This window comes from Schistocerca gregaria, chromosome 1 (assembly GCF_023897955.1).
Source record: "Schistocerca gregaria isolate iqSchGreg1 chromosome 1, iqSchGreg1.2, whole genome shotgun sequence".
NCBI lineage: Eukaryota > Metazoa > Arthropoda > Insecta > Orthoptera > Acrididae > Schistocerca > Schistocerca gregaria.
The window spans coordinates 652,306,189-652,320,222 of NC_064920.1; the positions used below are offsets into that span (position 1 = coordinate 652,306,189).

At 43.1% G+C, this 14,034-nt stretch overlaps 1 protein-coding gene across 1 annotated transcript; it reads left to right on the forward strand.

Moving 5' to 3' along the window:
* The first annotated feature begins 453 nt into the window (after positions 1-453).
* LOC126267331 (facilitated trehalose transporter Tret1-like) lies at positions 454-13,736 on the forward strand. Its single transcript, XM_049972478.1, has 2 exons — positions 454-1,521; positions 13,395-13,736. Exons 1-2 carry the CDS (start codon positions 454-456, stop codon positions 13,734-13,736), a joined length of 1,410 nt encoding a protein of 469 aa, XP_049828435.1.
* Positions 13,737-14,034: the final 298 nt, after the last annotated feature.

Below are 14,034 nucleotides of genomic sequence, written 5' to 3' on the forward strand. Positions count from 1 at the left end.
CGTACAGTACTGGAACTGTTGTTTTACCTATTATCTAAGATTGAGCGAGCTATGGTAACTGATAGTATCAGATCATGCGAAAGTTACTTTCGTCCTTAAGTTTGGCAAAACAGTGTATAATTTTTAGGTCTCCTAAATTTAAGGTGCGAAGTGAGAAGAACCTGATACTGTCATATGGTGTGTTTTCCTAGTGCATACCAACGGTGTTGTCAAAGAAAACTGCTGTATTCCTTCATAGTGAATGACCACTGTGCAAGACCGCTTCTACATTGGAAGTTTCTCTCAAATTAAAAACGATTAGTGACTTGCTGTGAAACATAAGGACTGGAAAAATTTGTCTTCTTTTGAACAATACGTGATTATGATTGCCGAAGTTTCGTTGGCCCGTCTTCAAGTACTGTCGTTCCTCACTGACTATTGCTTTGCTTTAAAGATCATGTCAGATGATCGAGGATGTTAAACGACGACGGTGTTTTCTTCTTTCCTTCAGCGTCGCTGGCATACGCTTCCCACGGGTCCTTCTCGGGCTGGTCCGGTACGACTGTTCCAATCCTTCAGTCCGAGGATTCGCCGATTCCAATCACCGCAGACGAGGGCTCGTGGCTCGCGTCCGTCAACTCGCTGACCATGCCGGTGTCCATATTCGCCACCGGCTACCTCGTAGACGTGCTGGGGCGGAAGAAACTGCTGCTACTCAGCGCTGTTCCGCTCCTCGCCTGGTGGCTGATAGTCGCTTTCGCAGACTCCTTCGGGATGCTCCTCGCCGGCAGAATCGTAGGGAGCCTGGGCGGCGGTATCGTCCTCACGGTGATACCGATGTACCTCGGCGAGATCGCCGACACTGACATACGCGGCACGTCGGTAGCAATCCACTCAGTGCTGCTGCAGGGCGGTAGTCTCTTCAGTTACTGCATAGGGCCCTACGTGTCTGTTACGACGGCCGCCTTTATCTGCTGTTCTCTTCCCGTCTTTTTCGTCATCACCTTCATCTGGATGCCAGAATCTCCGTACTTCTTCCTGATTCGCAACAGGGAACAAGAAGCAGTCAAGTCACTCACAAGGCTGAAGGGACAATTAGATCCACAGGAGCTGGACTCAGAACTGGTGGAAATGCGCAAGACACTACGTCGCAAGCAAGAAACTAAAGGGAAGCTGAAAGATGTGTTGGTCGTACCGGTGCATCGCAGAACTTTATTGTTAATGGTAGGATTCATTGTCTTGCGCATGTCCAGTGGATCGGTGGCGTTTTCGGCCTATACGACGCAAATATTTGAGCGCAGCGGAAGCGGCCTCGACGCAGACATATCTTCCATCGTTCTCGTGTCCGTCCAGTTGCTGGCGAGCCTCGGGGCGTCGCTCATCATCGACCGCATTGGCCGACGGACGCTCTGCATTGTGTCGTTTGTGCTGTGCGCCGTGTGCCTGGTGGCCGAGGGGACCTACTTCTACCTGGACGAGCTCCAGGGCGACGTGGACGCCGCGCTGGACTGGGTGCCGCTCGCCGCGATGATTGGCTACCACGTAATTAAAAGCTTTCTCATTTACGGCGCACGTGCATTTCTTGCTCAAGAGTGTGTCTTATTTGTTGCAAGATGTTATATACACTACTGGCCATTAAAATTGCTACACCAAGAAGAAATGCAGATGATAAACGGGTATTCATTGGACAAATATATTATACTAGAACTGACATGTGATTACATTTTCACGCAATTTGGGTGCATAGATCCTGAGAAATCACTACCCAGAACAACCACTTCTGGCCGTAATAACGGCCTCGATACCCCTGGGCATTGAGTCCACAGCGATTGGATGGCGTGAACGGGTACAGGTGCCCAAGCAGCTTCAACACGATACCACAGTTCATCAAGAATAGTGACTGCCGTATTGTGACGAGCGACTTGGTCGGCCACCATTGACCAGACGTTTTCAGTTGGTGAGAGATCTGGAGAATGTGCTGGCCAGCAGGGCAGCAGTCAAACATTTTCTGTATCCAGAAAGGCCCGTACAGGACCTGCAACATGCAGTCGTGCATTTTCCTGCTGAAATGTAGGGTTTCTCAGCGATCGAGTGAAGGGTAGAGCGACGTGTCGTAACACATCTGAAACGTAACGTCCTCTGTTCAAAGTGCCGTCAATGCGAACTAGAGGTGACCGATACGTGTAACCAATGGCACCCCGAACCATCACACCGGGTAATACGCCAGTATGGCGATGACGAATACACGCTTCCAATGTGCGTTCACTGCGATGACGTCAAACACGGATGCGACCATCATGATGCTGTAAACAGAACCTGGATACATCCGAAAAAATGACGTTTTGCCATTCGTGCACCCAGGTTCGTCGTTGAGTACACCATCGCAGGTGCTCCTGTCTGTGATGCAGCGTCTAGGGTAACCGCAGCCATTGTCTCCTAGCTTATAGTCCGTGCTGCTCCAAACGTCGTCGAACTGTTCGTGCAGATGGTTGTTATCTTGCAAACGTCCCCATCTGTTAACTCAGGGATCGAGATGTGGCTCCACGATCCGTTCTAGCCATGCGGATAAGATGCCTGTCATCTCGACTGCTAGTGATACGAGGCCGTTGGGATCCAGCACTGCGTTCCGTATTACCCTCCTGAACCCACCGATTCCATATTCTGCTAACAGTCATTGACTCTCGATCAACACGAGCAGCAATGTCGCGATACAATAAACCGCAATCGCGATAGGCTACAATCCGACCTCTATCAAAGTCATAAACGTGATGGTACAATCATTTGCATATCACAGCATCTTCTTCCTGTCGGTTAAATTTCGCGTCTATAGCACGTCATCTTCGTGGTGTACCAATTTCAATGGCCAGTAGTGTACTATCCCTTTCCTATGCAGACATCTACGACATCGATGAGTCTAGTACAACGCTTTTCGACCCACTATTCAGCATCTTGGATACGACAATTACACTTGGGCATAATGAAACGCTCTTAGCTGCATTTCAGCCTGAGGAAGTTTACAGATTTATTGTGGGATCGCCTTCTCAAAAGTTTCCGGGCCTGGATGGACTTCCCAAAGAATTTTATGTGAGCATTCGGCCGCTGTTGAGTGCTACCTTTACGTCTCTTTTGACTGAAGTGTTATAGGGTGGAGCAAATCCCAAAACGCCCTGGACCGGCTTCCTCGGATAGCTTTTGCCCAATTACTTAGTTAAACTTTCGATTATAAGACTGTGGCGAGGGTAGTTAATGGTAGGATGTCGTCTCTGATGGTGATGATTGTTGCCAAACATCGAAGCTGCCTACCTGGTCGTACCATTCTTACTCCTGTAATCGAGTGTAGTGACGTGGTTTCAGTTGCTGCTGTAACGTCCGTCCCTTGTGCCCTTGCTTTCCTGGACATTGATAAAGTGTTTGATCGTGTTAATCATGACTTTTTGCTTCGGATTCTGGAGGCTGTTAGTTTTACTGTTGATACACGGTGAGTGCTCTCAGATCTGTTCAGGGGTATTTCACCTTCGGTGGTTGTTAATGGCCAACTGAGGCCCCCGATAAATATTCGTATGGGAGTGCCTCAAGGAAGCCCGCTGTCAATGACTTTGTTTGTGTTGTCTCTGGAGCCCCTACTTCTGATGCTAGCTTCCCAGCTGAAAGGCTGGATGCTAGCTGTTCGTAGCATACGCGGATGACGTGATGCTTCTACTCCGTAATTCTGCGGAGGTATCTCGACTGAAGGCTGTAATCGATTATTATTGTCGGAGTTCAGGTGTACTACTTAATGAAGGCAAATGCAGGCTTATTACTTTGCGAGGTTATGGTGACGCCATTGTCCCACGTGTTACTGTGGTGAACCAGCATACGTCTCTCGCTATCATCATTGATCGTTGTCCACTCAAAATGGCGACGCTCAACTGGAAGTCTGTTACGGAAAAAATTCAGGGAGCCATACTAGAACATGAAAGGCGTTCTCTTACTCTGCTCCAGAAAGTCCGAGTAATGGATACATATCTTTTACGCAAAGCTTATTACGTGGCCCAAGTTTATCCGCTTCCCTCGATGACGGCGAAGAAACTACAGCAACTGTCTGATCGTTTCTTATGGATACGATATATCTTTCGATACGGTATGAGGTGGTCACGAAGCCTCGTTCCTTTGGGGGGTTGGGCCAGGCTGAAATACCAAGGAAGACGCAGATGCTATATGTGCGACGTACTGTTTTGATGATAACTCAAGAAACTCACACATTCACGTCTCGTTTATTTTTCTGTGCCCGTCCTGCTAGTCTTGAACCCCCTATTGATGTTGGCAGCAATAATTACAAGTTGAAACACATTTGTGACTTCTATCTCGCGGTGAGCTATTTAGGGGTTGACATTCTATGGAGACCCGTCCTCACCATGAAATTCCTACAGACTCGCTGGAAAGCAGTCCCTCGCCCGAATCTCGTTGAAAGAGGACCGCCGCAAACAAACTGGGCGACAGTTTGGTGCAATATCAGTCTTCCGATATTGCCGACGTGCGTAGCGTCTTCTTGGTATAAGGTAAATAACTTGATTCCAACGAAAGAACGAGCGACTTTTCCGTATTTTGCATAGCGCCAAGGATTTATGTAGTTATATGCATGTGGTGTCTGTTTTTTAGGATATGTCCGTATGGTGTCTGTTCTTCCGAAAGAACAGACACCATATCCATATAAGTATATCGTTCTGGCAATACCGGCCATGACCTTCTTCTTCTGTGCGGGTGCACACATATTCCCCGAACACTTACGGGACTTGGTAAGAATGTATTCCACGAGTAATGATTGTTCTGGGATGGGGCACTACGAATGTAGTGTGTGGACATACGAGGTGAGAATGTGGGTCTCGAGGGAGGCGTGCGCGAGATAGTCCTTGCAGTCGCACTATCCTCTGTGCACTCGGTGGCTCAGATGGACAGAGTGTCTGCCATGCAAGCTGGAGATCCCGGGTGCGAATCCCGGTCGGAGCACATATTTTCACCTGTCCCCGTTGATATATATATCAACGCCTGTCAGCAGCTGAAGGTATTAATATAATTCTGACTTCGTATTTATGTAGTCGTTGTACGTCTACAGATACGATACGACATCGTTTACTTTTGGAGGTCATATGGCAACTTGGTCTTGGATCAGGGGGCAATTGGCCTTCCTTGCTCGATCTTCTGAGACGTTTTACACTACGGACATCATATTGCGACCAGATTCTTCTTTCTTTCCACTGTCGAAAACCCATACCGTTATGTGGTTACTGAGACACTTCGTTCATTATGTTGTAGAAGGCGAGTGGGAAGACCACATAAACTTCATGTAGTACATGATCACGGCCTACTGGACATACTTACGAATGCCTCGGTATCGAGACCTCTTCGCCAACATGTTAAATCTTGTTTTCCGTCCCAAGGTGTTGGTTAGTCTCATTTTTCTGATGATAGGTTCTTTCCTTGTTATGAGTGTTTTCCATCTGATTAGCTTCGGTTTGTTCTCTCCTAGTTTACTTGCTCGCTTTGTTTAGTGTTTTGACTCAGTATCGCTCCAGTTCTATTGTAAAATGTGTGTAGATGAAGCACACACACACACACACACACACACACACACACACACACACACACACACACATGAGAGTATATAGGGATAATGCAGGAGTAGGTTTAATAATGAAATAATGAATAGGAAAACAGCAATGCGGGTAAGCTACTGCAAACAGCATAGTGAACGCATTATTGTGGTCAACATAGATACGAAGCCCACGCCTACCACAGTAGTACAAGTTTATATGCCCACTAACTCCGCAGATGACGAAGAGATTGATGAAATGTATGATGAGGTAAAAGAAATTATTCAGATAGTGAAGGGAGACGAAAATTTAATAGTCATGGGTGACTGGAACTCGATAGTAAGAAAAGGAAGAGAAGGAAAGGTAGTAGTGAATATGGAATGCGAGCAAGGAATGAAAGAGGAAGCCGCCTGATAGAATTTTGCACAGACCATAACTTAATCATAGCTAATACTTGGTTCAAGAATAACAAAAGTAGGTTGTATACATGGAAGAAGCCTGGAGATACTAGAATGACTCAGATAGATTATGAAATGGTAATACAGAGATTCAGGAACCAGGTTTTAAATTGTAAGGCATTTCCAGGGGTACATGTGGACTCTGACCACAATCTATTGGTTATGAACTGTAGATTAAAACTGAAGAAACTGCAAAAAGGTATGAATTTGAGGAGCTTGGACCTGGATAAAATGAAAGAGAAAGAGATTGTAGAGAGCTTCAGGGAGAGCATTAGGAAACGATTGACAAGAATGGGGGAAAGAAATACGGTAGAAGAAGAATGGGTAGCTTTCAGAGAAGAAATAGTGAAGGTAGCAGAGGATCAAGTAGGTAAAATGACGAGGCCTCATAGAAATCCTTGGGTAACAGAAGAGATATTGAATTTAATTGATGAAAGGAGAAAATAGAAAAATGCAATAAATGAAGCAGACAAAAAGGAATACAAACGTCTAAAAATGAGATTGACAGGAAATGCAAAATGGCTGAGCAGGAATGGCTAGAAGACAAATGTAAGGATGTGGAGGCGTATATCACTGGGGTAAGATAGATACTGCCTACAGGAAAATTAAAGAGACCTTTGGAGAAAAGAGAACCACTTGTATGAATATCAAGAGCTTAGATGGAAACACAGTTCTGAACAAAGAAGGGAAAGCAGAAAGGTAGAAGATGTATATATAGGGTATATACAAGGGCGATGCTCTTGAGGACAATATTATAGACATGGAAGAGAATGTAGATGAAGATGAAACAGGAGATATGATACTGCGTGAAGAGTTTGACAGAGCACTGAAAGACCTAAGTCGAATCAAGGATCCGGGGAAAACAACATTCCATTAGACCTACTGACAGCCATGTGGTGCTACAGAAGAATGCTGAAGATTAGATGGGTAGATCACATAACCAATGAGGAGGTATTGAATAGAATTGGATAGCACAACTTGACTAGAAGAAGGGATCGGTTGGAATGGCATATTCTGAGGCATCAAGGAATCACTGTACCATCTAGTGAGCAAGATGTATGAGACAGGTGGAATACCCTCAGATTTCAAGGAGAATATAATAATGCCAATCCCAAAGAAAGCACGTGTTGACAAATGTGAAAATCACCGAACTATCAGTTTAATAAGCCACGGCTGCAAAATACTAACACAAATTCTTTACACACGAATGGAAAAACTGGTAGAAGCCGACCTCAGGGAAGATCAGTTTGGATTCCGTACAACTGTTGGAACACGTGAGGCAATACTGACCCTACGACTTATCTTAGAAGCTAGATTAAGGAAAGGCAAACCTACGTTTCTAGCATTTGTAGACTTAGAAAAGCCTTTGACAATGTTGATTGGAATACTCTCTTTCAAATTCTGAAGGTGGCAGGGGTAAAATACAGAGAGCGAAAGGCTATTTACAATTTGTACAGAAAGCAGATGGCAGTTATAAGAGTTGGGGAGCATGAAAGGGAAGCAGGGGCTGGGAAGGGAGTGAGACAGGGTTGTAGCCTCTCCCCGATATTATTCAATCTGTATATTGAGCAAGCAGTACAGGAAACAAAAGAAAAATTCGGAGTAGGTATATAAAATCCATGGAGAAGAAATAAAAACTTTGAGGTTCGCTGATGACATTGTAATTCTGTCAGAGACAGCAAAGGACCTGGAAGAGCAGCTGAATGGAATGGGCAGTGTCTTGAAAGGAGTATATAAGATGAACATCAACAAAAGCAAAACGAGGATAATGGAATGTAGTCGAATTAATCTGGTGATGCTGCGGGAATTAGATTAGGAAATGAGACGCTTAAAGTAGTAAATGAGTTTTGCTATTTGTGGAGCAAAATAACTGATGATGGTCGAAGTAGAGAGGATATAAAATGTAGACTGGCAATGGCAAGGAAAGTGTTTTTGAAGAAGAGGAATTTGTTAACATCGAGTATAGATTTAAGTATCAGGAAATCGTTTCTGAGAGTATTTGTATTTAGTGTAGCCATGTATGTAAGTGAAACGTGGACGATAAATAGTTAAGACAAGAAGAGAATAGAAGCTTTTGAAATGTGGTGCTACAGAAGAATGCTGAAGATTAGATGGGTAGATCACATAACCAATGAGGAGGTATTGAATAGAATTGGATACCACAACTTGACTAGAAGAAGGGATCGGTTGGAATGGCATATTCTGAGGCATCAGGGAATCACCAATTTAGTATTGGAGGGTAAAAATCGTAGAGGGAGACCAAGAGATGAATACACTAAGCAGCTTCAGAAGGGTGTAGGTACTGGGAGATGAAGAAACTTGCACAGGATAGAGTAGCATGGAGAGTTGAATCAAACCTGTCTCAGGGCTGAAGACCACAACAATATATATATATATATATATATGGCAACTTGGTCTTGCATTAGGAGGCAATTGGCCTTCCCTATATATATTAATAATTAAAAAGGTAAATAAATCTAAAAAATTATATAAAATTGTCATGAGAGCTTGGTGGTGGTTTTTCGGCTATGTTCTCAGTTTTTTTTCCTTTCTCCGTTTACTATTGTTTTGTTATTATAGTTAACTTCTTCTTCCATTTGCAGCTTATATTACGTGATGATTTCACTATGGTCTACCGAAATTTCGTTATAGTATCAAGTGATTCTGGCAATAAAATAGAAAAAAGCATTATACCAAAAAAAATGGTGAGGCGACAGCTTGGAATAAGCGGGAAATCCGGCTTCGAGTCCCTGTCTGGCCGTCATTGCCGTAATTCCGTTATACAGCTGATGGTTGTCCACATTCGCAATTGCAAATACATTTCATGTCCTTCACAACGGCTGTAGTCGTCGCATCTTATGATGCATGTCCAAAGGAACATTGCATTGTAATTCGAAATAACACTGGCGCTGCATTTGGGTGGTCTAACACTGGGATGCTGTTTTTCGATAGAAACCGCTTAACAGAGAAAGAGGTATGAGCCGATGCGTTTTCTTGAAGCAGAACCCAAAATTTGTTATTCAACAATTCGGGTATTTTTTCTTATTGACTAGTACAGTTGAACAAGAACGTCAAGGTGGTAATGTAGATTAATACTTTACGAGCCTAGTGAAGATACGTAGTTCCTCTCACGCCACCAGCAGTCGAATATATGTTCGCCCTGAAGATGGCCCCTGCGATGGCCTGAAACCGGTCCGCACTAAATGAATAAAAAAATCGCGATTAAGACTGTTTTCTTAATACTGGCTACACTTATCCTAAGTTATATTGGTGTGAAATCCAAGATGGCCAACTTGTGCTAAGTGAAAATGGGGAGAAATTCAAAAATGCATGAGCAGACTTTGTCCTAAGCTAAAATTGTGATATGAAGTGACAAGACGAATTTTGACGCTCAGAAACTTCGCAAAAAAGAAAGATCTGTTACGAGTGGTTGATATCCTAGTTGTGCATTGCATTTCGGCAAGGAAACATTCTCAACAGTGGCAGAGCGCCAGGAGAAAGCTGAGAGGCCACCAGACTGACAGCAGCGCCAGATCGGCACAGGCTGCCTATTACAGGAGCCTTCCGTGAGCTACACCTTGCAAGAGGCCAGCACAAGCTATATCTCTATATCTACCAGGATGTCTGAAGAAGCTACATCTCCTGAAAGGAGCCGATATAACTTGGGAATTTTAACTTTGCCTTGTATTTTCCAGCATAATAATATTGTTAAGGCATTCCGCGTCTTCTTGACTGTACATTGCCAACATTTCTCCTACACCTTCTAGCTGTGTATGCACATACTGAACGTAGTTATACATGCTTAAGTACTTATTCTTCCCGTTCTCCATACGTGAATAGAACGAAAGAAGCCCTAATAGCAGGCTAGTATGGCCCAGCGGTTCTAGGCGCTTCAGGCTGGAACCGCGCACCGCTACGGCCGCAGGTTCGAATCCTGCCTCGGGCATGGATGCGCGTGATGTCCTTAGGTTGGTTAGGTTTAAGTAGTTCAAAGTTCTAAGGGACTGATGACCACACATGTTAAGTCCCATAGTGCTCGGAGCCATTTGAATTTGATGCACTACTAACTGGTCCAATTGAAAGATTACATTGCTGTACAACTCACTATGATTCGCAGAGAATACATGTAGATTTATATGTAAATAGACGGAACGAATTTATCGTTATTTAAAAATTACTAAAAGCCGAAATTATGTAATTGCACCAAAAGTGAACTAAGAACCTGACACTAACAGGCGGATATGGAGTCATTTCACGCAACAGTATTCATCAAATATCTGCTTCTTAATTGTTGTAATGTTTGAGATACTAGCTCACACAGTGACGGCTAAACTCCACCAAAGACCGAACATATTTCGTTGTTTATAAGCCTGCGACGCCAACAAGTTTTCGAAGATATTAGTAAAATAACCCCAGTTCGAAGTCTGACATAGTTTAAGCCTTCTAGAGAACAAACCATTATTCTAGGAATCATTGAAAGTATGTAATGGAACCCAGTTAACCGTTATGAAAGAAAAAATATTATCAAAACAGATGATAATTTCAAGAAGAACGAAACACGTAGAAAACGTTAAATTACATTAAAATCAAGGATATTTTAATGCTCCTTTAGGTCAACGGTTCCCAGCCTATAGATAATTACCCTCTAAGGCGTAAAATTAAATTTTATTAGTGATAAAAACAAAAGGGTTCACTTTTAAGACCATTAATATTATTACTATTTTGTAACACTCTAATACTAATTACATCAGTTATCAGTAATTAAATTTTTTACTTCAGATTCTAGCAATATTTTGTGTACCGTAACACAGGGTGGCGGGGATCACAGCTTGTGAAATGAATGGAAGAACACCTTATTCACTTATTTGCTACACTACACATACACTTTGAACCATTGAGAAATATACTAGGGTGAGTCAAATGAAAACTTTAAATTTGTAATAACAAATCAAAATGTCGCGTCGTTATCCTGTAAGTTGGTAAGCATGCTACAAACAGACATGCAGAATGGTCTGTAGGTGGCATCATAGAGCAGATGCACATACACCGTCGCAGTATCAGTATAAAGATGGCCGCCCCACTTGCAACTTGAACCAGGGAAGAACAGTGTTCTGTTATTCGGTTTTTGCGTAGTGAAGATGTGAAACCTATTGAAAGTCAGCTACGATTGAAGGTTCATTCCGGTGATGCATGCTTGTCACAGCATCAAGTCTACGAACGGAATAGGAGGTTCGCAAATGGTGTGACCTCAGTGGAAGGTGGTCCTCGTTCAGGTCAGGCACAACGAGTAGTGACTCCACAGAAAATTGCAGCAGTTGAAGCCATAGTGAAGGAAAACCGCCGAGTGACACTGAATGACATTGCAGCATATTTACAGATTAGTCATAGGTCAACTCACCACATTGTGTATGATGTGCTCCAGTTTCACAAAGTGTCTGCAAGATGGGTGCCACGGCAGCTGACTCCTGAAGTAAGAGAACGACGTGTTGATGCTTGTGAAGAACTTCTTCGGCACTCTGAACGAGAAGATGATAGCTTCCTTGCAAGAATCGTTATTGGGGACGAAACCTGGGTTCACTTCCACCAACCGGTAACGAAGAGAGTGAGCAAGGAATGGCGCCATTCCTCATCACCAAAACCAAAGAAGTTTCGAACAGAACCATCAGCAGGGAAGGTTATGCTGACTCTCCTTTGGGACGAAAAAGGCGTCATTTTGGAGCATTACATGCCTAGAGGGACCACTGTCGCCAGTGCTTCATACACGGGTCTCCTTAAAAATCATCTACGGCCTGCAATCAAATCAAAGCGACGTGGATTGCTGTCAGCAGGTGTCCTTTTGCAACATGAATATGCAAGGCCCCACACTGCCCGTACAACAGTTGCGGCAACAATGACAGACCTGCATTTTGAGTGTCTTCCTCATCCACCATACTCACCAGACCTTGCCCCAAGTGATTACCATACGTTTGGGCCACTCAAAGACGCAATGGGAGGAAAGAAGCTCCGTTCTGATGGAGAGGTACGTCAAGCGGTGCATGAGTGGTTGCGCGGACTACTAAAAGAATTTTTTTCTAAAGGTATTTTTGCATTTTGTAAGTGTTGGAGGACTTACATTGAGCGCGGGGGAGATTATATTGAAAAGTGATACAGTGGTGTACCACTTCTGCACAAAATTAATATTTAAAAAAATATTTAAGGTTTTCAGTTGACTTACCCTCGTATATCAAATGCTTGAATATCTCATGAAAATTCCATCTCTGAGTTGTAGGTAGTTCTTGCAATGGACCAGACATTTCTTCATAACCCACGTTGCAATGAGAGGAATTAAGGAAAGGAGAAAAGGATTTTTACTGTCTATAATATATCATACAATCACCATTAATCTTTATTTTACAATTGCCTCCCCAGCTAACATTCTGACATGGAAGACATGGAGTATTTCGGAGACTACAGGACTGTTGGCTAAACAGCCTTATGGTACTCTAGTTCCAAGCATGCCATTTGTTTTGAGTACAAGAAAGAAGACAACACAATACATCAGTAACTAGATAATGATATCATACTGCTGACTGCTGCAGGGTCTAAACAGAATTATTATACTTATTATTGTAAGTGATAATATAAACAAAGTATTAGCAACTTGAAGAACTGGAATCAGGGGATGGAGTCCGATAATTAAATGATTTATAGACGGTAAGTATAGTGCACACATTTTAACTTGATTGATTTTGGATGAGGGAAATGTTGTTAGTTGTCTGAGTGGTTCAAAGGTCGTCTTCCCTCAGTATGGACAGTTAGCTATCTTTTCTGATGAGAAATTTCAGGTGCACTCGCTATGCACTGAGAACTGCTTCATCATTGTATAACAACACGTTATTAGAAATAAGCAGCACCCGTTGTCTCAGTGGACCTTCAGTTTGTGATTCAATAAAACACAAGCGAAAACTAAATACTATTTATCATTCATCATCTTAAAAACAAAAATGTTCAAGGAAAATTCTTTAAAACAAATTGTTGGACCCTAACATTGAAGATGGTAGAAGGAAGTCGAGAAAGGGGGGAAAGGGACGGGCAATAGCTAACAACTGATTGCCTTCAATGGTAATGATATCAACAATGCTGGGAGTCACTGCCCTAGATGGATAGCGTATATCAAACGATTGGAACATTTTTGGGAATTTGGGATGGATGAAACTCACGATATGGCATAACATGGTGTTTCATCCTAGCTGGAGAGTATCGACTGTCCGACTAAAGAACTTAGTATACTGTGAAATCTTTAAACTTACAGTGACAATTCAATAGTCGCATTTCATTATTCGTAGTAGAGTTTATTGTTGTCACAACTGAAAAAAATTCTAATTAAAAGATGTATATGTTGTTCCAGTTTTCCTACGATATCGGCGCGGGAGCGGTGCTATATCCGTTAATCGGCGAGATATACCATTTGTCCGTCAAAGCAGTAGCCACGTCCATCAACACCACCATCGTGTCACTGTACGGCTTCTTCCTGAAGAAGATGTTCCAGGTGGTGTCGGACAGCGTGGGCGCGTATTGGTCCTTCTGGGGCTTCGCCGTGCTCAACCTGTGCGCTACAATGTACACGTATTTTCTGATGCCTGAGACCAAGGGCAAAACTTTCGTACAGATTAATGAAGAAATGGACGCTCGTGTCAACAGGCGAACTGCCAAAGTTCCCACTCATACTGAGAAGTCAGCTCTCGGATGAGAGTGAATTCCTGTCACCTGTGAAAACCCACGTTGTTGACAATATGCTCCCTACATTAGAGAGATTAGCGTAATGTTGTTTACAGGTCTGGTACGTCGTTCATAAGAAACTAAAGGCTGATTAAAAGTTAGACTATCAGTGGTATATTTGTTTTGAACTCTGTGCTTCGACACCAGATCTTTTTGTAGATTTTTTCGTCCCACACTTTCTGTTGCTGCAGGCATCCATCTACAGAAGTATTCGTTAAGTCAACATGTCTGTCTCGTTAAGAGCTATTTGCAATTAATTAATTTATTTT

Excerpts from the sequence above, each read along its gene's own strand:
- LOC126267331 (XM_049972478.1), top strand. The coding sequence starts at position 454 with ATGTTAAACGACGACGGTGTTTTCTTCTTTCCTTCAGCGTCGCTGGCA. Across the intron at positions 1,522-13,394 it reads CCGCGATGATTGGCTACCAC|TTTTCCTACGATATCGGCGC; the intron begins GTAATTAAAAGC and ends ATGTTGTTCCAG.